Here is a 22,342-nt window from a genome sequence, read left to right as displayed (position 1 = left end):
AGGAGCAGGTGCAGCCAAGGTACCTACCCTGAGGTGTACCTTCCAGGGGGCCACGCCACGGCCACCAGCCAAACCAAGGAAAGAAGGCACAGAAGGGACTTCCATTGCTCATTCTTTTCCCGACCCGTCCAAGTCTCGTCCAGTCCATTGCATTGCGAATCGAATCGACGAATCGCTCGACTCCCTATCGCAACTTGCTCCTCCGAAGTAGCGCAGCCTCCATCTGCCAATCGTCTCTTCTTTTCTTCTCTTTATCGCTGAGGTGCCCTCCACTCCCTCCTCCCTGAGTCCCTCCCTTGCATCCCGACCTATTAAAGACTCGCCCCGTGCCAAGTCTCGCCCGTTTCCCATATTCCTGCTGTCTCGAGGTTTTGCGAAACTCGACCTTCACTCACTCAACGAAGCAAAAACTTCGCTCCTTGGACAGAAAACCTGCCGACGACCGCATTTCTACGAAGACACGCAGCACGTCCAGATCAGCCTCTCGCTCAAGCCGTTCGGTGCCTTAATTGGAACACCTCAGTCGTACTCGGTGCGGCACAGCACAGCCATCCGCCATCTTACGCAGCCCTGCATCCACCCCAAATCGTGTCCTCCAGCCGCATCGCCCTGACCGAAGACAAAAAAAAAACATCACTAGGACCCTGGGCGAAGTCCCCTAATAATATCTTCGCCCATTTTATTCTGCCAACTTGCCGTCTACAACACAACAACTCTGCCCTTCCAGAGTCTCGACGACGTCAATTCGTCTTCATTCTCTTTCTACGTCTCTTGGCATTCAGATCGATCGCCGGGGAACTCGACCCAGTCGTCCCGTCCTGACCTGCGCCTCTCTCTGCGACGACGCTATCCCAAAGGTGCGCTCCGGTCCTCGTCTGCCCGTTACGTCTCCAGGCCCCACGCACTCTCTATCCGCTACCAGCTCATCCCTTCACCACCCAAACCTTGAACAAGCTCCCTCCCCTATTCCCCCGACCCAGACTTCCTTTACCTGCCAGCCCTACCCGCCTGCTCTTCGCTGCGCAGCTTCTTGCGCCTCAACCTGTTGCCGACGTGCCCGTTTTTCCTAATAATTTCCAAACTGACACCACCTCTCTTGGTTTCGCAGGAATCACCAAGCTGTAGTCCAGGCCCTCCAACTGCCGCGGCTTTACCTTCTTTATACTCCGAATTCGACGTCCCCAACGGCTTTTTTAAGCAACCACGTCGCATTCGTTTCGGCCCCCAAAACGTCCTTCTTTAAGGTCGCCGTCACTACAGCTTCCGTCTTTGCCAAGAGGAATTCGACTTCCCAATGACTTCATAGTCGTCAATTCATTCAACAAGAAAACTCGCTCTTTACAATACCACCTTCGCCATGCTTACCCCCAAGAGAGCCGTCGCCGCGGCCGCCTTCTTCCTAATCGTCTTCTACTTAATATCCTCCTCCCACGACACAACAACCACCACCTCCACGAAAGCTCCCGTCGCCGCCTCGAATCATGATACGACAGACTCCTCAAAGACGTCACATGCCTCCTCGATCGACAGCATGGAGCCCTCCTTCCCGAAGAAGGTGACTGGACAAAAGCCCATGATGGACATGTCCAAGATGTCGCTCGCCGACAAGCTGGCGTACCAATACCCCTATGACGTCGAGACGCGTTTCCCTGCCTACATCTGGCAGACTTGGAAGTGGACGCCTGCCGAGGAGGAGTTCAGCTTCCGTGAACAGGAGGCGTCTTGGTCCGAGCAGCATCCCGGCTTCGTCCACGAGGTTATCACGGACAAGGTTGCTGTCAACCTGCTCCGTCTGCTCTACGCCTCCGTTCCCGAAGTCCTCGCCGCGTACGACGCTCTCCCTCTCCCCGTCCTCAAGGCCGACTTCTTCCGATACCTGATCCTGCTTGCGCGCGGCGGCATCTACTCCGATATTGATACCTATGCTATCCGGTCTGCTCTCGAGTGGGTTCCCGAGCGCATCCCCCGGGAGAGCATTGGTTTGGTCATCGGCATCGAGGCCGACCCTGACCGCCCCGACTGGAAGGACTGGTACAGCCGTCGCATTCAGTTCTGCCAGTGGACCATCCAGTCTAAGCCCGGCCACCCTGTGATGCGCGAGATCGTCACCCGCATCACGCAGGAGACCCTGAAGCGCAAGAGAGCCGGCCTGCTTGATAATATTATCGACAAGAACGTTGTCGAGTTTACGGGTCCGGCCGTCTGGACGGATACCATCTTCGACTACTTCAACGACCCGCGCTTCTTCGACCTGAAGAACTCCAAGGGCCCTATTGACTGGAGGAATTTCACGGGCATGGAAACTTCCAAGAAGGTCGGCGACGTGGTGGTCCTCCCCATCACCAGCTTCAGCCCTGGTGTGCAGCAAATGGGTGCCAAGGATTATGATGATCCCATGGCATTTGTCAAGCACGACTTTGAGGGTAAGATACAGTTGAATGATGACTCCAGAATTCCAGCTAACGAGGATGTAGGCACATGGAAGCCCGAGGAGCTCCGCCATATTGGCGAGCAGAACGAGGAGAAGGCCTCCTCCTCATAAACCCCATGACAGCAACGACTTTTCTTTCGGCATATGTCTTTTGATAATTGCATCTCAAGCGGCGTCCTAAAGCCATGTTTTCGGTGCGGACGGGGTTTCACGTGTTTTGATTTTTGAATTGGCTTTGTACGGCATCGGTGGAAGGAACTACGAGCGAACAGCATATTCTGCAAAACAGGAAAAGCATAGAGATTTCGGCATAGAGGTCCATTTCCAGTTCCCATCAGATCTCAAGAGGAGGACGGCCTTCACAAGGAGGGCCGAGAGACTGCAGTCATTAGCATCGCGGTACATATACCCCAGACAGTTACAGTCAGAAATGAAGCGGTAAAGAGTTTAAGCCCCTCGATGCAATTTGTTTACATGGCTCGTGAAATGTCTTGGAAACTTAGGGGACCCAAGCCTCTGCATTGGCCTGTCTGTTCGTTGACGCACCTGCAATCACCCGCAGCGGAAGCTTGGCCGACTTGGCCAACAACGTAACAGCAATGAGGCGAGCTGGGCATTCGCAGGCGGCTCCTTCGGGCCCCCGGCCGAGGTTAACGTCACCGTGGACCTGCAATGGAGTTGTTCCCTGTCGCTTGTGTTGCGGCGCCGTGCAACCCCGCACATTTCCCCCCTTTTTCTCCGCATTTTGGGATCGGGCAGCTTGGAGCTCTCAGCTCTCTTCCCCTTTGCCAAGACTGGACCTTAGGTTGGGTAGGTTGACCCCCCCCCCCCCGGGCGCCGGCCAGACGCGGTCCGGTGGGAGTGCGCAACACCGCATACCAGACAGCTGCCAGAGCCGAGAAGCGACCAGCCTCCCCTCACTTGTTGTTTTAGCCTTGGCTGCCGGTTATTGCGTACCCGCCAGGACGGAACCTCTCAAGCAACGACGGCTCTCTCATATGAGAGCTGTGCGAAGATTGCCGGTCCGCCCGTTCGTCGACCTTTTTCTTGTTAATGTCTTTTGTCTGTCTGTCAATCTCTGAGGATCTGAAGTGAGGACTACAGAGCTTCCTTTTCAACGTCCGCGACCAAGTGCAAGATGAGGATGCCGGTGACTGGGGCCTGCCGCCTTGCGAGGTCCTCGAGCCTCGTGAGGTGGACGAGCTCGAGGGTCGCGGGCAGAGGGCTGCTTTCTGCCAGGGCTTATAGCTCCAAACCACTGAGCTTCAGCCAAGGTCCAGAGGATGTACGTCACTCATTTTCTTACCCTTTCTCCTAAACATGAGAGAGACCTCACTCTCATCTCAAACCACAAACATCCCTTCAAAGCTAACACCCGCCAGCCACCTCTCCTCACGCACACAGTCCCAGAACACTTCGCCTCCATCGTCTCCGCCCACGGCGACCGCCCCGCCGTCGTCGCCCGCGCCCCAATCGCCCTCTCCTCCGCCGCCACAACGCCCATCACCACGGAGCTGTCCTACTACGACCTCGACGTGCTCTCCAACTCCCTCGCGCACGGCCTGCGCTCCCTCGGCGTGCGCAAGGGCGACCGCCTCGCCGTCTCCCTCGGCAACGGCGCCGAGTTCGCCGCGCTGACGTATGCGGCCTTCAAGCTCGGCGCCGTGCTCGTCCCGCTCAACCCGGGCTTCAACGCAAAGCAGGTGGCCGCGGCGCTAAGGCATCTTGGCGTCGAGGTGCTTGTCATCGGGAAGGTGACGGATCTGCCGTATAAGCCCGGGCGGGGGCGGAGCAATCTCGAGCTGTTGAGGGCGCTGGTGCCGGATTTGGAGAAGGGGAGCGTCGAGAGCGAGGCGGTCCCGAGCTTGAGGAGGGTCGTGGCGGTGGACAATCTGGCGTTCCACCCGCAGGTCGAGTTCGGGAGGTACCGCGCGCTGACGAGATATGAGGAGCTGCTCGCCGGCGGGCGGGGGAGCGTGGTCCCGGACGAGGCGCTGCGCGCCGACGAGACGATTAATATACAGTTCACGAGCGGGACGACCTCGCAGGCGAAGGCGGCGATGCTGACGCACACGTCGGTGCTGAACAACGGGCACCTGATCGCGCGGCGGATGGGGCTCGTGCCGGGCGACAGGATCGTCGTGCCGCCGCCGCTGTTCCACTGCTTCGGGTGCGTGCTGGGGTACATGGCGACGGCGACGACGGGGGCGGGGATCCTCTTCCCGAGCCCCGCGTTCGATCCGGCCGCGACGGTGAGGATGGTCGCGGAGTATGATGCCACGGGCTTGTACGGGGTGTCGACGATGTTTGTCGCGGTGCTGGAGGCGCTGGCGAGCGGGGCGGGCGGCGTGAGGCAGGGGGAGATGCCGCGGGGCTTGAGGAAGGGGATCGCGGCGGGGAGTAGTGTGCCGGAGAGCCTGATGCGGCGGCTGTATGAGACGGTGGGGCTGGAGGAGCTGGTGATTTGTTACGGGATGACGGAGACGAGTCCGGTGAGCTGTATGACGGCGCCCGGGGATCCGTTTGAGAAGCGGACGGGGAGCGTGGGGCGGGTGATGCCGCATACGAAGGTGAAGATTGTGGACCCCGGTGATAGGGGGAGGGTGGTGGAGCGCGGGGAGAGGGGGGAGCTGGCGGCGGCGGGGTATCTTGTGATGAAGGGGTATTGGGGGGATGAGGAGAAGACGGCGGAGGTGAGGGTGGAGGATGAGGAGGGGACGGTGTGGATGTACTCTGGCGACGAGGCGGTGATGGACGAGGAGGGGTATGTTGAGATCACGGGGCGGATTAAGGATTTGATTATTCGGGGTGGGGAGAACATACACCCGCTCGAGGTGGAGAATTGCCTGTTCCAGATGGAGGGGGTGAAGGAGGTTTCTGTGGTGGGCGTGCCGGATGAGAGGCTTGGTGAGAGCGTGGGCGCGTTTGTGGTGGTGAAGAAGGGGTGGAAAGGGGAGGGGGAGGATGGGGATGGGGAGGTGTTGACGAGGGATGCGGTGAGGGCGTGGGTGAGAGAGCATCTTTCGAGTCACCTTGTGCCGAAGCATGTGTTTTGGATTGATGAGTATCCCAAGACGCCGAGTGGGAAGATTCAGAAGTTCAAGTTGAGGGGTATGGCCAAGGAGGTTTTGGGGGAGAAGAAGGATTAGGGGTAGGGGGAAGGATTTGGGTTGGTTAAGGACAGCATTGTTATGGAGTATTGGGTGTGTTTTCTATGATGACAGTAAATGAAATATTTAAGGAATGACATATCTAACTTGTTGTCCTTTGACTCTGCCACGAGAGTCCGGAGAGAGTTCAAAGTCCGCGAATCAAAAGTCTCTGGGAATGCAACAAGTCTCATGACCCCACGCATTCTTCCATCCCGTGCTCAAAGTCAGAGTTCAAAATCGCCAAAACTCGTCATCCAGAAGCTGATTATCCATCCAGTCTGCGCCCTCATGCTGTTGTCCCATACCGTTAGGGCCGCCCACAAAAGAATCAAGATCACGCTGAAGGCCAGACGATGGCAGGAGTGGTCCAAAGATGTCCGCAGCCGTTGACGGAGAAAGCCCACCATGGGCTCTCTCAGTCATTGCAGTGAGAGTCGGAGCCTCCAAAGTAGCCTCGAGACCGCACTCTTCAGTCGTCTGAGATTGTTGGGCAGCGTCGGAAATGTCCGGACCATCCGTCCTCTTTGGCAAGTTGGTATCCTGTTGCCGGTACGGTTGAAAGGCGTCTGCATGAGCAGTCTCGACGATTTGAATCACCTGGCGGAATATCTGGCGTTGGAGCGGCTGTGGAAGCTGGAAGCTCGTCTGTTCAAGACGCCTCCCCACCTTTCGCGGTAGTACGAGCCCGAAGTAGCTCTCCATCTGGTCCAGATCTCTGCGCCGACGTTTCTCCCATTCCTTGGTACTATTTTCATAGTCTAGAGAGTGTGAGTGAGCGCGCATCTGATGATAGGTAGTGTTTGAGAGTACGAAACTTGCATGGGCTTGTGATGAGCTCATCCCGCACACGGGGAAACAAAATCCGATACATCTCTTTCCACTGCTTATCTGCAGGACCTCGGCCTCTTTTTCTCAAAGCCTTTTCCTGCTCTTTATTGAAACCCATCGGATGAGAGTTCGAAATGTCCACCAAGCAAGGGGCAGGCAGCTTGAGATGCTTGTGGAGTTCCGTCTCAGTGGTGAACAGTGTGGAGCATCGTCCACAATGGATGGGTGGTGCATGTTGACGAAGGATGTGTTCCCTGAAGGCTCACAACATCAGCCGCCCGTGCTGCCAACTTATGAAACCAAACACAAATGAGAAGAAGGAGAGAAAAACAAGTGGCACAAAAGTTGCAACAGCAAAGGAAAGGTGTGCTAACTTAAGACGATGGACGGTTGACCAGCCTGGTCCCGCACAGGACCGGTATTTTTGGTATTGTGCGGGACAATGGCGATAAAATGGGCATGCGAGCCTCTCATCAGTATTCGAGTCAGGTGATATCTTGCGGATTTTCCGCTGTGGCAGATTCGAATAGTCTCTGTTGTCCATGGTTTTGGGTTGATTCATCGACGTGATGATTGGAGGACTGCATGCGGCCAACTCTCTCGATTGATTGTTTTGGTGTCAATCGAACCAAGGTACCTAATAAGTGAAAGCTGTGATCTAGGTCAAAAAAAGGAAAGAAAAAAAAAATACGAAGATGAGTTCGCCTTTGATGTTGTGCGATTTTGGTGTAGTGTCGAAATTGATTTCAAGAATGCCAAGACAGAACATGCGGTTATGGTTGAGGATGAGCGCTGGGTCTGAGGAGTGGTTCATGAGAATTCCTCCGTCGTATTCAAAGCACCAGTCTTGTTCTTGTTCTCTGACGTTCTTGATACCGTGATGTCGGACAGGGCGAGCCTCCTGACATATGACGCAGGATTTATGCTTGAAGCATCAACTAGAAGGACATGCATACAAATGTCCAGCTGCAAGCTTGTTGTTTAAGTTAAGAAACTCAGCATTCAAAAGCCAACTTTTTATGTTCTGTGACGGGCAAACAGCAGACCCAGCGAGATGGCGAAGCATTTTAGCGGCTGCCTTGCGAGATGCAGAGTATCTCTGAAGGTGGTTCGCCTACCACGTCGAACACAAAACAAAATGCCCAAAGGCGAGACGCTCGGACGTCCCAGGAGCGAAAGGCAACCGGCGGGGCGGGTCTGTCAAGGCCCACCAAGGATGCGGCAAACAACAGAGTAACCCACTGCATCAGCTCACATGCAATCCGGAGCGGCAGAGGCAAGCTGCAAATACTGCGTATGAGCCTAACAGACTCCCAGATTAAGCTTACAGCCACTTGGCCACCACACGGCCTCCACCTAATACTGTCTTCCAATTTGCTACGCTGACCCACTTCTTTGATCCAACGGTATTACAACTCGGCTCAAAGACACGTGAGGATGGCCGAATCACCGCAAATTCAAGCCCACAGAGGCACGAGGCGATGTATTCGCAGTACTGCGATCCGTATGGTATGACTACTCGTTTACGAAAACATACATGCTGTTGATTCGGGTTTTCGATCACATCAAAACTACTATTTGACCATACTCTGTAACTAATGCTGAGAGGACTCGTCGGTCCGACGGTCGTAACAAGCACAGGTTCACCAGTCCTCTTCATTACTAGGGAAGCATTTTGCTAGCTGGCAGTGTTAGTTAGCTTTCCAAGCAATGTCCCATAAAACTCTAATCGCAGCGCACTTTATACTTCTATAAGACGACAGTAGGAGAGAATATGATAGAGGCAGTGATTACGATAACGACGACCAACGACGACGGTATATAACGAAAGTGAGCGCACGGGAAATAAAGCCGCTCGTATTTATGGATGACACGCGCGTTTGGACACTGTGCGGATGGCTTAGCTAGCAAACCTCTCACGAAATACCGCTCAGCTCGAACTCACCTAAAGCTCGCCCCCGGTGCACTCAGAAGGCAAAGTAATGCATAGCATCTACCGCGAAAATATTGCAATCGGCTGGAAATACTCGAGCTTTGGACCAATCGTTCTGCGGTACGAGTGGGCATAATTAAAGGGGAACCGCATGAAGTAATACTCAATCGCAACAAGCTGGGCAGAGCCATCGAGGACTGCATTCCGCGTAAATGCGTTGTATGAGAAGGAACACGTTCCTTCCCTTTCTGCTAATCTGATTTCAATTAAAAAATCTAGCTGCGCCAATCTTCTTGCATGCTTTCAAACGCAGGAGATAGTGACGACGCACCTTGTCAACAAAGTAGTAAAACGCAGCCTCTGAGCGTTTGTAAGCGTGGTATTTCAGCCCCACAAGTGCATATGAGAGAGTTTGGGGGGCTCATGACGAATTGAATTCCGCTCTGCTTTACTTCATGAGTATCATTGCTTTTTGCTGCTGGTGAGCAGGGTAACAGACTTTTGGCTGCATCTTAGTGTGCGGTAATGTCTTGAACCCTTGGCACCACTGGCCAGCCCCTGGGGATCACTTTCCGCGAAGTACGACGCGGCACGCGTCGCCGCGTCCCCGTTGCAAGATCTCGAGCGAGGGATATCTCTATAAATGTGATGCCCGCGACCTGAGATTCGTCTGCTACTGTTCATTCCATCTCAGCTCACACACATCGGCCAACAGTTTGGAAGCCGCCAGAATGTTTTTCTCAAGTTCGTGCCCTGGCAGCGTCACGACCAACTTGAAGCCTCCATTCCCACGACCCAAGATCGTGGAATCGACTGAGGACAAGACAAAAACCTCGATTGCACCCAGAGACAACAACGACAACGACGACGAAGACAGCAAGAAGAAGAAGAAAAACAAGAAGAGGGAAAACAAGAAGAGCAAGACCAGCGAAAGCGAACCTTCACCTCCTAGTCGCCTAGTATGGAGAAAGCTTCCCGCAGAAATCCGACGGATGATTCTGGACGACCTCATCAATGATCCCTCAAACAAGCCGGCGTTGTCGTCCTGGGCAAGTGTGTGTGCAGACTGGCAGGTCCTCATTGAGGAACACACATTCAAGTCTCTCCACCTCAAATGGGATGATTCTCGTACGGATTCTGAGCTTCCGACATTCGAAGCCATTGTCACCGGCCATCGGCGGAGACTGCTCAAGAACGTCACCCTCGAGATCATGCTCGGTAAATACAGTTGTTTGGTATGCGGCCGACCGGAGTCGGACCTGGAAATCGACAACAACAATCTCCGCTTCACAATCGCCCTACAGCAACTCTTTTTGGCCCTCAAAGACTGGAACGATGACATTCTCATGTTACTACAGGCTCAGCCTGGAGATACGAGATGGCTCCCAAAGCGACTTTTATCACTCCTTTCCGGACGTCGAACACGATGCTCACTACTTGCGCAACGACCACATCCAACAAGCTGCAGGGATGATGACAACTGTGATGACGAACCCGGCCGCAGCTATGTACCTGTTCGAAAATCCGAATGGCGAGAAAGAACGTGTCATCGGCAATCTCCTACATTTCAAAAACATCGACTTGAAACTGCCTACGCTCCCATTCATTCATCAGCTTGTGGTGAATCGAAGCACAACGCGAAGCTTCACAGCAAAGACCATCAAGAAGCTCATGAAGCACTTGACAGGCCTCGAACGCGTTGTCTACGAGCCCATGCAAGCTGTCGGCAAAGACGTCAAGCAGCGCCAAAAGGCCAACACAGCTCTACTCCGGAAGCTGCCATCCTCTATAGAGTCGTTATCTCTGTACGAAGCACGCTCAGAGTACCTAGAGATGCAGCAAATGGGCGTGTCAACTCCCCCAGAGGTGCGGACTGGCAAAAAGGTCGTGGCAGCCGCTGTGGCAGCCAGCTTGCGTTGCCGCAACCTCCAAGAACTTTCCCTGTCTAACGCAGTTGATGCCGAAGACTTCTTTACGCGGGCTTTGGAAGATCCGGCAGTGAAAGACACTTCGGGGGATGCGCCCTGGCCGAACCTGAGGCGCGTGGCTCTCTCAACCCGATATGAGAGACGGGGGGACTCCAAGGTGTCACCCTATCAGCTGCTCCGTGACGCGGCGAGCGTAGCCCTGCGTATGCCAAAGCTGGAGACTATGGAGATCTGGGCTGAATCTGAGTTGAGAAGATTCTTGTTCCGGTACCATGTCGAGGGCGACCAGGCGGTCATAAGGGTAGAGATTGACTCGGAATATTATGAAGAGGGACTCTCCCTCCCACACCTCCCATGCGCCAAGCTTGTAAAGGCAGTCGAAAAGACTCTGAAGATGTGGCGAAAGGTTGCAGGCCCGCGTCGTCAGCTTTCGCATATAGTGGAAAGGGTTGACGGCCAGGCCGCGTATTGGGACGACAGCGACGATGAAGACGCTATTTATGACGATGAAGACCAAAAGACGTGGCCGCCAGCACCGTCTGTCTGCGAAAGCCTTCGGCTGAATGGCTTGGTACGGGATGCCAGTGCGAAGCGGCGTTTCGTCTTTAAAGACTGGTATTGATGGGCGTACTGTCAGTGAGCTCAGGCGAGATGCATTGTATTCATTACTGTGGCGTTTGGTGTAGTTGCCCTTTCATGTATCACCATCTGTACAACAATCACGAAAACCATTTCTTTGACTGAAAAATACATTTACCTCCAAGTAATCACATTCCGTGCACCATTAGAGTTGATTTGGTTCAATTTGGAGACTCCACCACTCCGTACCACTATGCTAGTCGCATCGACTGTTTCTCGCTCTGCGAACACCCGAAAGGTAATGGGCGATTTTGATTCTGAGTCTTGTGATCCGGGGGGATACTTGTGGTTGACCGGGCGGATAACTGTTGACATTGATACCCACCACTTGAATTCTGTACCCAATATTCAACTTCTGACCACCCCCATGAAGGACTGTGCTCATTTGAACCAGAACCAACGCCAAGTGTCGCCAGGCTGGATCTCTGCCTGGTTGTCCGGGGCGACGTAGGTCTTCCCCAGCTCAAAGACGTGAGGAAGAACAGCCAGGTTGTTGTGCAGATTCTGCACACCTGCGATGATGGTTCCATGAAGACCTGAGTAGAGCGAGCATCAGCACAATGTCACAATTACATAACACGGCAGTTGACATTGTGACCTACCTGGGAAAGCTGCATCAAGAATGATGCAGATGCGGTTCTGGGCATCGACCCAGGCTGTCATGAGAAGCGCGTGGCCCGCGATCGTGATGGCCTGGGCGGCAGGACGGACTCGAGGGAGCCAGGCGGGATGGAAAGTCGGACCGGCGATCGTAGCGGGGGCGAGGCCGCGTTCCTCGACATTGACGTTGTCTGCTGCGGGCTGGATGTCTGGCGCGCCTTTTCAGTCATCATTACACGTTGACCTTGGATAAGAGAACTTACTGGACAAGTCGATGGAAGCAAGGTTCCCAAGACTGACCGAATCAGCCGGCGCGGGGGTCCAAGTGTCCGGGCCTGTACATAGTCAGATGCTGTCTGCAAGATTTGAGAAGGAACAGGAGGATTCTTACCTGCTGACAAGAGCTCTTTGTTGGCAGGATCGTCGGCAACAGGTAACCCGTAGGCAACTACGCCAAGGGCAAGAGCAGTAATGAGGTCCGACGTCTTCATTTTGGTAATGAGCGAACAGTGGTCTGGCAATGATTGAAAAGAATGAGTGAAAATCTTGATGAGGACAAGATGAGAGTTGCGTTACTCGAGGGCGATAGAATCAGGGCCTTTTATGTTTAAGACGGTTCGTGTTCTCCTAAGATGGCGCGACGAGTGGACGATTCAGTACTCGATTGCAGAAGCATCTTGATCCGCTTCAAAGCATTCCAAACTCGGACATCAAGGTATTCAATTTACGTGCAAAAGTCTGATATCTGGATACAGACCATCTAAAGGCCCAAGCTAAACTGAAGCTATTGCATTTGAGGAAATATCTCTGAAGGCCGGTGGGATAGTTGCGGGATAATTTCATTAGCTTGAGGCCGTCAGAGGACTTTTGCACACTTGTACAAGATACGAGAAGTTTATGAAATTCGATCTACCAAGTGTGTCTCAAGTTACAAGATTTCTCATCTACTACATGATATCTCGTGACAGCTTCTCCGAGGTTGCGTGCTCACGATGCGAAGTCAAAAGTAGCCCGTGCGCAGGAAGTGCTCTAGTGACCAGTGGGATATCGAACTTTTCAATTCCCGAGAGGGTCTAGGTTAGACAGCTCTGACTCGGTTGAGAATCTCCAATCTCCGTCCTCTCCGTGACAGGCATCGTATCTGTATCAAGTCTCTTGCATGTGAATTGTCAATGAGGTCAAGAAACCATCACGATTTTCCTCTCGCAAATTTATAAAATCATCGGCCTCCTCGATACTCGTCACGCAAATCTTTCACCATACTTCGAACCGATAGCTACACTTGTCATTTGATTACAACCAATCATACTTCACCAGAAACCATGAAGCTTCTTCAGTACATGTATCTCGCCGCCTTGTGAGTAGCTTTCATCAGCTTTGCATCCTTCCGGAGATGAACGGTCTGGCTTATAGTTCTATGCAGCGGCACCGTCACCGCCAACGCCTACATGTGCAACTGCTTCAACGTCAACAGGCCCGAGATCGTTGCAGCCGCCCATGTTTGCAAGGCTTTCGGAGGAGCGCTCTGCAGCGACAAGGCGCGAAACATCAATGGCGTAAGTTTCACAAACGCTCTTCATCTGACCCGCGGCTCTCGCCAGCATGTTGCTGATTATCACGTATTAGTGCATCATGGGCCATACCATCAACGATGCCGACTGCGCCAGGCTTTACTTCAAGATTGAGAACGGCAAGGAGGTCCCGGATACCACTTTCAAGGCGAACTGCGAGCACTACACTGGCTCTTGCCCTAATTAGAATGGTCAAGGACAGAGCTAGATGAGCTGAGGGGGTTGATCTTGTTGTACTTTTGAAACGTAACTGAGCTCTTAAGGCAAACCTGAATCCTTGTAACTATGAGCGGACTAGTGTTGACAATGTGTAAACTTGACCTCCACTGATTCTATTTCGAAACGAATCTCAGACCAACGTCTTCAACAATTTTCTGCTACTTGAGTAAATATCCCAAGCTGAACAGATCAGCTATCGTATGGCCCATTCCTTCCCGCCGTCCAGTCGTTCCTGTCGTCTTGATGACTATATAATTCGCGTTATGATGTTATGTTTGCTAGCTCCGGTGTCTCTTAAGTCCCTACATCCTAGATCATCAGCTAACAGCATTTGCCCAGATACTTCAACTCTGCGAAGGGAGTGGCAGTCCTCATTCAGGTCATTTCGCCTTCGCACATAGCCTCCGTCGCCAAGCCGTGGAAAGAGGTTAAGTCCTACCATGAGACCTTCCCCTCAGCCAGTGGACGCCTTGTCCCCGTGATTGCTAACCCGTAGCACTTCCCTGCGGCGACTGTTTAGCAAGAAGTCTCAATAAGTTTAAGAAACAACATCTTCATGATCTCAACTGTTTACGGATGACAGTGCCTGCCTGCCAAAGTTTGTCTTGATGTTTAGATGAGCATTGAAGATATACATTCTCAGGGAGGGATTTGAGCCTCCAATGCAATGAAACCGTGTGAGCGCGCGTTCTGAAAACGCCATTCATCAACGTCCGCGTTGCTGCGGTATTATTACACATAAACCGAAGCCACCAGCTGTAGCGCAAAGCATCACAGGTTCGATCTAGGCTTCAGATGCTTTGAAATTAGGACGGGAGTCTTTCATACCTCGTATCCACACCAGATGACACACTGCTAGATACTGCTCTCTGATTTCTTTGCTTCACAGGGACCTCAGCTCAGTGCTGCAACAGGCCCTTTTGTACTTACTACGCACCGGATGGAGTCTGTTCTTCGACGACAAATGTTATCACAGCACAGAATGAGAGAACCTTACACGAAGCCTGCCAAGACCCGTTACCTTCAGGACCAACATCCAGCTATAAAGCTACCCTTCAAACTGCTTTCTCTCTCGTGTGCACCGACAAAGATCATGTGGTGTTCCAACGGCTCGATAACTTCAAAACATTCGACAACTAGGCCCAAATACGTGCACATCAAGGGCAGTTGCAAAGACTCGGTTCAAGCTACAATCAGCGAGAATGGAACAACGGTCCCAGTCTCCGACGTATACTAGTTTGAATACCATGTAGCTGAAGAGGGGGAGCGACAAAGCGAGGGCCTTGAGGCTGTTTGACTGAAACCGTTTGACAGTGCCCGCAACAAAACAGTTCAGCTAGGATTCGTTTGTGGAGATCAGCCACAACAACAACCTATCACATCGCTGGCTGTCTTCGCATTTGTTGATGGGAAGAAGCTAAGCCATGCAGATCTGAGAATATATACGCAGGCTCAAGCGCCCCATGCGTGCGACCCAGACACGGAACTGTTTCCAAAGGCTCATACCTACCTACGTTTGACTTCAAGACGATATCCACCCCATCGCCGTGTGACCATTCTGCAATGTAAAAGCGATGATAGGTAGGTCGTTGTTCCCTGCGCACCGTCTGTCCTGTCACTAGAAACAATGCTACTTAAAGCGAATTTACTTTTGAAAGGTTGATTGCAAACGAAAATGCTTCTTCGTTCTGTTGAACACAGGTGTCGCCGGAGAGGATTCAGTCAGTCTAGACTGGATTTATCCTCTTTTGGTCTGACGACTGTTTCCCATATGGAAAGCTGAAACGTGTGCAATCGAGAGTGATACTAATGGAATACTCACTAAAAGCTACTGGACGGGAAAACCAGAATTGGGCGGACGTGTGCCGACGAAAGAAACCCCTAATGGTCTTGTCCGGCCGTGCCCGCTCTGGCGACGGTCCTCTCGACAGCGGTGTATGAGTTGATAGGAAAAACCTCGCTTCACGCCAGGAATTGGCTGTCAAAACCCGAAATTCAAGTGCGCACCACCCAGATGCCTTATATATTCCTCCCCTGACGCAGCTCTCAACCGCTAACGCTTACACTAAACGCAACTGTCCCAGTGCCACCAGCGCCAGAAGAGCCTACATCCATTCACCTATAACATAGCACGCTCTTTACCAGACTGTTTTTGAAGGCAATCGGTGTTTGTCGCCGATGTGTATTGGTTCCAGCAGCATCTGTCCCTTACCACCCATCACAGAGATCACCACCCCTCATCCGAAGTCGCCGAGATAGAAAACTCGTCGAACGTAACGCATGCAGAATACTCGCTGAAAGCTACCGGGCGAAAGAAACGCTGAGATACAGACGAGTTCTCCCGGAGGAAATTCACCAACGAGCTTGCGAAATATGTCCAACCTGCCCCTGTAGTCCCCGAAAGCTTGGTGTCAACAGATTGTTGCACTGGCCGAACGTACAGACCACCCAATTGTTAGGTTGTCAGAAGACGAATTCAAGCGAACACTCTCATATATATATACTTATTAGATTAGAGCCCCAGCCGCCAGGACCTACGACCGACGCTGAAGACGGTAAGAGATCCCCCATTCATCAATAAAAGCACCTCTGCTCCAGTAGACTATTCGTCGACGGCGATTGATCATGGTTTCATCATTATGGCTATCGATGTCACCAGCATCAATCCCCTGACCCGCTATAAAGACCACAACTCCTCATCTTGAACCAATCTCGACCTTATCTTCAACCCATCTTAAGCCCTCCTATAAATACACCCCCAATCAACGACCAGCAGCAACGAAACCAGACAGAGACAGACAACCGTTGACACACATCATCCGTAAATTCTACCGCCGACTGACGAGTTACATTACAACCGAGACTCAAAGCCATACGCTGATAGAATCGGAAGCAGGCACAAAAGCTGTCGACCATAGATACCGACCCATTTGGCCTGAAGATATCATCCTGCCCCCCCGGGGACAATATATAGCAATCTAGAGAAGACAAGCAGAGTTGGATAGTCTTGCCGGGCTCAGGAGAAGGAAGGTCTGCAAAACCGCTGAGTTGGCAGTACACATCTGTTTCACCAGTTGACAACCCGCGCGGTAAGTAGTCGCCAGCTCCCGCCGGCGATCACCGGCTTCCGGCACGGATACTCGGCGTCAGACCCACCGGGCGGCTCCGCAGCCCTCTCAACCGCATACACTTACATCAAACTACACGTCACCAAAAATCACAATCAAAACGCACTCCCGTCATGCATCAACTCAAAATACTTTTTTGGTTCATTTCTCAATACGTCCGACTGTGTGAATAGATCCCAATGCGACGAGACGGATCCTCTCCCGGACCTCCCGCGCACACAACTCTTTTTTCCCTTTTTGTCTTGATAAAGCAAACCAAATGTCATCTATGTCTGTGTTGGTGCCCGCCATCCAGGCGTGTGGCACACATGAATTTCTAGCAAATAGTAATGCGGCAGTCGTACCTATCCGGCCCGAGTACGATCGCCTCTGAACTCCTCTCTTCCCACACCAGCTTTGTACATCCGGACGTCTTTGTCTTCTCCCGTCCCCGTGACGCCTCGTTTTCATGCTTCATGGAAGACTGCGGTATCCATCATGCTGATTTAGTCGACCTGCTTCTCGCAGCCGATTCTGCCCAGAAGCTCCTTGCGGTCGCTGTGGCCCGGCAGGCTGACGCCGGAGGCGCTCGCTTGCCTCTTGATGCCCGATCTGCGCTCCCAGCTCTTGAGGTCCAGGTCCTCGACACCAACCTCCTGCTCGAGAGGCTGGGCCTCCTCGTAGACGTAGTCGGCCTCCTCCTCAGCCTCGCCCTCATCGTCACTGCGGGTGTCCTCGGCGTTTCCGCCGCGGAGAACCTTCATGACGACACGGATGATCATAAAGAACCAGCCAATGGTGATGACCTGAAGGGCGAGGAGGGGAATGAGGAAAGACCACCTGATCACGCTTGGGAAGCAGACAGTGCCGTCGAACTTGTAGAAGGGCTCGAGCATCCATGTCATGGATCCCTCGGGTGGAGGGAAGGGGCCGGCCACGTTAGGCGCCTTGCCAGAGAAACAGGCCTGGGCCTCGGGAATGGCTTCGGGGAGGTCGGTGTAGATCGACCAGCAGACCATAACGTAGAAGATGTGGCGGGCGACGAGCCAGGAGACGACGAAGGCGCCGAACATGAAGTCGCAGAGAGTGTTGAGTCCGACGTACTTCAGGCACTTGGCAAGCTGCGCATTGTTAGCACACTGGTGTTAATTGGGAGAGGATAAGACATACAGGGAAAAAGAGATCAACAACGTCCATCAGGACCAGGATCAAGTTACCAACTCGGGTCATGTGGTAGCCGTAGCAGGCGGAGATCAGGGAGCAGGTGATGATGTGGTGCGTGAACATCTGCCAGTGATCCTTGCGGCGCTCCTCGATGTTGATGACAATAATCTGCTGCAGCCAGAAAGACCACTGCGCCAGAATGTAGAACTTGTTCAGGCCGGTCAGCTCACGCTGGGGCCAGTTCGTCCAGAGCTCCTTCAGGTTCAGCCAGTAAGGCGACGTCTTGTAGATGTACTATAGAATGTCAGCTTGCGTCGCGCAACTATGCCATTGGAACCACTGACCATGCCCAGAGGCCAGAAAACCAGGTAGTAGATCAACAGCCAGGCCTGCTCGCTGAAGCGCGTCAGGTCCTTGCGCTTCGAGACGCCCCAACCCTTGGCCAAGGGAGCCAGCACGTATTCCATGGTCGCGGCGCGCAGGCCGGTGAAGAGGATGATGCAGAAGGTGAGAAGGCAGGCATCGCCGAGGCCGGCGCCATACAGGCCCGTCTCGGGGTTCTTGTAGGAGAGGGTGAAGAACTTGATCGTGTGGGCTTGCGCCTTGGGGATGCAGAAGTGGGCGAGGAAGAGGAGGGCGAGAAGGTTGAAGGAGAGACCTGAAAGCAGCGACCGTTAGCATGGTCTGCGACCTCACACATGGAGACAATGTCTCGAAGCAATCGTCTGCCGTGGAACATAGGGCTGCTCCGGCAGTGGCTTGAGATCGGGCGCGTGTGTGGGGTAATTGGGAGCAAAGGAGGCGGACAAAGAGGCAGACATACCGACTTGGTTCTCGACCATCCACCTGCTCAGCATCTTCCAGGCGCTGTCATCTTTCCTCCTGACCCTTCGTACCAGAACGACGTTGACGTTGTTGTGGCCCTGCTGGTAAAGGGGGCCGTTCATGAGCTTGAGCTGCTTGGTGCTGGCGTTGCGCTTGATCTTGGAGCTGTGCTTGTCGAAGACGGGGGAGACGGGAGAGATTGGGGAGACTGGCGATGTCGCCTCACAACCGGCGGTGTCGGCCATGTTGGGTTGTGACCGAGCCCCAATTGGAACTCAATGGGGTGATTTGGGGAGGCGACGGCTCGGATTGAGGTCGCGGGGAAGACCGTGATGGTCGGTGAGCGGAGGACGAGAGGCAGTGTCCCTTTTCCCGTGGTGTCAAGGCCGGGTTGGTTGACGGCAGTGGGTTGATAGCGACGCGGGCGGTCGTGGAAGGGATTCCCTGCAGGCGCGAGTTTGGTTTGTGGTGCAGAGCAGAGCGCTTCTCGGTCGAAGGGGGCGCTTTCTGCTTCGTGGACTCGGGGAGGGGAGGGAGAGGGGAGGAAACGAACGACCAGGTCGGTTTTAGGGAGGTTGAAGATCGAGAAGATGGGATTGTAAGGGCAGCGTCGCACACAATGGAGACGCAGACCGAACCTTGGAGACGGTGGCAGGACCTGGAACTCTGGACAGGAGGACACAGGTACTGGGCCAGGATGGACCGGGATGTGCTCTGTTGCTCCAGAAAGCTGCCGGGATAGGGCGTGCAGCAGAAGTGCTCCGTGTAAGGTGTGCTTTTCTCGTTCAGCGCTCAGTGGTGGTAGTGGTGGTGGTGGTGCTGCTGCGTCCTGCCGGTCACTGGAGACTCGTTGGAGAGCGAAAGAGACACAGAGAGTGAAAGATGAGAGACGCGAGGTGAGGTGGGTTGGGTGTTGGGTGGGGGGAACAAGAAGTCGAGGATACTTTTTGCGAGCAATTTCTTGGTACCGTGTGTGGGTGTTTAGCTCGAAATCTGGCGAGCTACTAAGTACAAGGTACGTGGATTTGGAAGGGTGCAACACCATCCACGACGGCAGCGCTGAAGTTTGAACCACTCGCCTCGCAATTCTCCACTCCACAATTGAACCTTGCACCGCGCCGTAGCCTTCCACCCTTCCACTTCCACGCCTTCCAGGCCCAGCGAGTGGTGTCCATTCCCATCCATGTCCACAGCCCCCGGGGAGGGAAGCAGCCGGGCCCTCCAGTCGACCGCCGCCCGCGAGAGGGTGGCCACTGACCGTCAACCAATTCAACTTCCCCCCTGGCCAACTGCCATTGGGACTGGACAGGGGGGAAGACTGGGTTCGTCTAGCTCACACACAGATCGCCCGTTCTTTACAGCGGCAGCGAGGGTTCATCAAAGGCGGTGAGCAACGCAGCCAAGCAAAACGGTAGCAGAGGGAGCAACAAGACGGCGGGCGGCGGGAAGGGAAAAAAAAGATGGAAGGGCAGCACAAGGGATGTGGGCAACCTGCGACCTTTCCTTTGCAGAAGGGGAAAGGGAAAGGGCCCTAGGTGCTCAGGGCAGGTACCTTGGATACCAAAGGGGCCAACCGTGACACAGGGGTCCTCCTCTTCGTCTTTTGCACAGGCTTCCGCCATTCAATGGACGAAATCAAGGTACGAAACAGGTACGTACTCGCTCGCTCTCTATTCGAGGGACGCTGGAGGGAATGGTGGGGGACCCCTATCCCGCCGCCGCCTTGTCTTGTCCAGTGTGTGCCGGGTGTGTGTGTGTGTGCCCATTGCTTGCACCTGCAGCCGTAGCCGTGGAATTGGACGGAGCTTAAAATTGAGACTACCACTGGCCCTGTCCACAATCCGCCGCCAGTGTCATTTGTGCAAAGCACCACGTTTTTCTCCGTGACCTTCGTCCATGTCGGAATCCATTACCGTCGTTGTCAGGTTCTTTGGCTCCCAAAAGTCGCCAATGATTAAAGTCTATTTAGACGAAAAACTGGGCTTACGGCAGATGGACGGGGGTGCTGAACAGCAACATGGTAAAGACACAACAGCAATATCCAAAACCAAGGGCCAAGGACGGGACAGAACGCTAGACATGCTACGGGGAGGGGCCGCTGCTGCTGAGCGTGGAGAGAGGAAGCGAAGCACTCGCAAGAACTCAAGTAGTGTTCGTAGCGTACTTACAGGCTACGGATACAGACAGGGAAAATAAAAGGAGGGGAAAAAACAAGCAGTGGCGGGTCGCCCTTTTCCTCAACAAGTTTCGACCTTGGCGAGCCATTGATCCCAATTGGATTGTCATTGAATCTCGTTTACGACCACCACTTCTTCCCTGTCGATGCGACGGAACACATACAAGTTGGCGGCTATTGGGAAAAAAAGATGTCGGGCTTCCGCGGGGGGACGGACACCAATTCGCCAGTGCGACGAGAAACGGTGGTAGGGGACAATCTTCATCTTCGTTGCCCGTTCACTTTAAAATGAAGTGATTTTCCTCCACCCCAGCGCCTTATCAACTTATCGCCGTTTGGCATATACCAGCCCCCTGTCAATCACTTTCTTCTCTCTTTGCTTTTTTCTTTCTGGGTGTCCGTGTTCAGCTCTTCCCGTGCCACCCCCTTTTTTTTTTTTTTTTTTTTTTTTTTCAGTGCTCCTTATTTCCCAGAAATCCCATCTGTGCAACCAAACAATGCGCCGATAAACAATGTTTGGTCAACCCGTCCCGTCCACCGACTCCGGCAGGCACGTCCACCGCGAGGGCCAGCCAGCGACATTTCACGCTCTGGAGATGATGCGCAGTCGGGTCGGGTGCTGTCACTCTCAGGTACAGAACCCCTTTAGCCGCCGCGCCCACACACCACACACACCCCCTCCAACCAATCGTCACTCTCCCAAACTCGCCTCTAGGGCGAGTCGGCCTACTGCCGTCAGAACACTAAATCGCCAGCGCAAGATTCGAGAGAGCCGCAAGATGTCACTCCCAAGGCTCTTCCCATCCCAATCCTTCCGTGCTAAGGTAGAAACCTTCTTTTGCGTCCATGATGACACCCCCGAAAGGGCTCGTCATCATCAATTATTGAGCCGCGACATGTTTATCGTCTGCACCACCAACCCAAAAATGTGATGATGAGGCTGCACTTACGTATCCGTACAATAAACCAGACGAATACGGACGGACCTCGCATCACAGACAGCCCCCCCTAAACGAAAAGGATTAGCCCTCTTCCTCACATGAAATGTTCCATGCACGGAAGGGCAGCCCGACCATTACACTGACATATCGGATGCCGCGTTTCATCCCATCTCTCTTTCGCTGAAGAACAACAGCTGCCTGTTGTCGCAAAAATGGAAGTGGCGGTCGCGATTGCATCAAGAATTGAGGGGCAGCAGCAGAATGGTGCAGCCAGCTTGCCTGCTTGCTGGCTGCTGCAACTGCTACCCAACATGGCAACATCAGACCACGCGTTTGCCAAGCCTGTCCGCCCAAATTGAATCATTCAGAGAGCGCAAGAAGCGTGCCCCTGCCTCGCCGCCGTTTTTAGCGTTCGCGCTTGCTGTCAAGGGGGCGCGTTCAGGAACGAACGAGACGACAAGGTGGCAGGGAGTTCAAGCTGCATATTCTGCATATAGTGATATGCGTCCTAGTCGACTATGTACTCTATGATAGCGGGGCTTTGCACAAACCAAAACAGAACCTTGAAGATTCTCCCCGTGCATTCCAACGCCACAAGTTCCCCCATCACATGACCCCACCTTGGACTCCGCCACACTCTACCCCAGGCTCCAGGCTGCAGCCACTAGCCACAATCTCATAATCGCCGGTCGCATCACCACTGCACCCTCCCCACATGATCCTGACGACAACGACCTTCCATTACACCCGTCGCCTCCAGCTAACCTTCCCCTCCAACCTCCACCTCCTCGTCGCACCGCAAACTCTCGCAACGACATTGCAAACCCC

At 53.6% G+C, this 22,342-nt stretch overlaps 6 protein-coding genes across 6 annotated transcripts; 4 read left to right on the top strand and 2 right to left on the bottom strand.

The window, feature by feature from the left end:
• Positions 1 to 1,531: 1,531 nt before the first annotated feature.
• On the top strand, positions 1,532 to 2,542 carry COL26b_009799 (uncharacterized protein; the record flags this gene model as incomplete). The annotated part of the gene is made up of 2 exons (XM_053182516.1): positions 1,532 to 2,423; positions 2,475 to 2,542. The coding sequence occupies 2 exons, from the start codon at positions 1,532 to 1,534 to the stop codon at positions 2,540 to 2,542; spliced, it is 960 nt and encodes a 319-aa protein (XP_053033515.1).
• Positions 2,543 to 3,714: 1,172 nt separating this feature from the next.
• Positions 3,715 to 5,580, top strand: COL26b_009798 (uncharacterized protein; the record flags this gene model as incomplete). Its single annotated transcript, XM_053182515.1, has 2 exons — positions 3,715 to 3,720; positions 3,814 to 5,580. The coding sequence occupies 2 exons, from the start codon at positions 3,715 to 3,717 to the stop codon at positions 5,578 to 5,580; spliced, it is 1,773 nt and encodes a 590-aa protein (XP_053033514.1).
• Positions 5,581 to 9,075: 3,495 nt separating this feature from the next.
• COL26b_009797 (uncharacterized protein) lies at positions 9,076 to 10,894 on the top strand (the record flags this gene model as incomplete). Its single annotated transcript, XM_053182514.1, has 2 exons — positions 9,076 to 9,579; positions 10,001 to 10,894. The coding sequence occupies 2 exons, from the start codon at positions 9,076 to 9,078 to the stop codon at positions 10,892 to 10,894; spliced, it is 1,398 nt and encodes a 465-aa protein (XP_053033513.1).
• A 398-nt stretch (positions 10,895 to 11,292) lies between these two features.
• COL26b_009796 (uncharacterized protein) lies at positions 11,293 to 12,002 on the bottom strand (the record flags this gene model as incomplete). Its single annotated transcript, XM_053182513.1, has 4 exons — positions 11,293 to 11,447; positions 11,514 to 11,720; positions 11,775 to 11,846; positions 11,903 to 12,002. The coding sequence occupies 4 exons, from the start codon at positions 12,000 to 12,002 to the stop codon at positions 11,293 to 11,295; spliced, it is 534 nt and encodes a 177-aa protein (XP_053033512.1).
• Positions 12,003 to 12,833: 831 nt separating this feature from the next.
• On the top strand, positions 12,834 to 13,269 carry COL26b_009795 (uncharacterized protein; the record flags this gene model as incomplete). The annotated part of the gene is made up of 3 exons (XM_053182512.1): positions 12,834 to 12,868; positions 12,935 to 13,067; positions 13,138 to 13,269. 3 exons carry the CDS (start codon positions 12,834 to 12,836, stop codon positions 13,267 to 13,269), a joined length of 300 nt encoding a protein of 99 aa, XP_053033511.1.
• Positions 13,270 to 16,914: 3,645 nt separating this feature from the next.
• On the bottom strand, positions 16,915 to 18,642 carry COL26b_009794 (uncharacterized protein; the record flags this gene model as incomplete). The annotated part of the gene is made up of 4 exons (XM_053182511.1): positions 16,915 to 17,529; positions 17,579 to 17,866; positions 17,917 to 18,230; positions 18,396 to 18,642. 4 exons carry the CDS (start codon positions 18,640 to 18,642, stop codon positions 16,915 to 16,917), a joined length of 1,464 nt encoding a protein of 487 aa, XP_053033510.1.
• Between the last annotated feature and the right edge of the window lie 3,700 nt (positions 18,643 to 22,342).

Source organism: Colletotrichum chrysophilum (assembly GCF_026319265.1).
Source record: "Colletotrichum chrysophilum strain AFK26 chromosome Unknown scaffold_98, whole genome shotgun sequence".
NCBI lineage: Eukaryota > Fungi > Ascomycota > Sordariomycetes > Glomerellales > Glomerellaceae > Colletotrichum > Colletotrichum chrysophilum.
The sequence above is the reverse complement of the archived record's forward strand: the minus strand, read 5'-3'. Positions and strand labels throughout refer to the sequence as shown.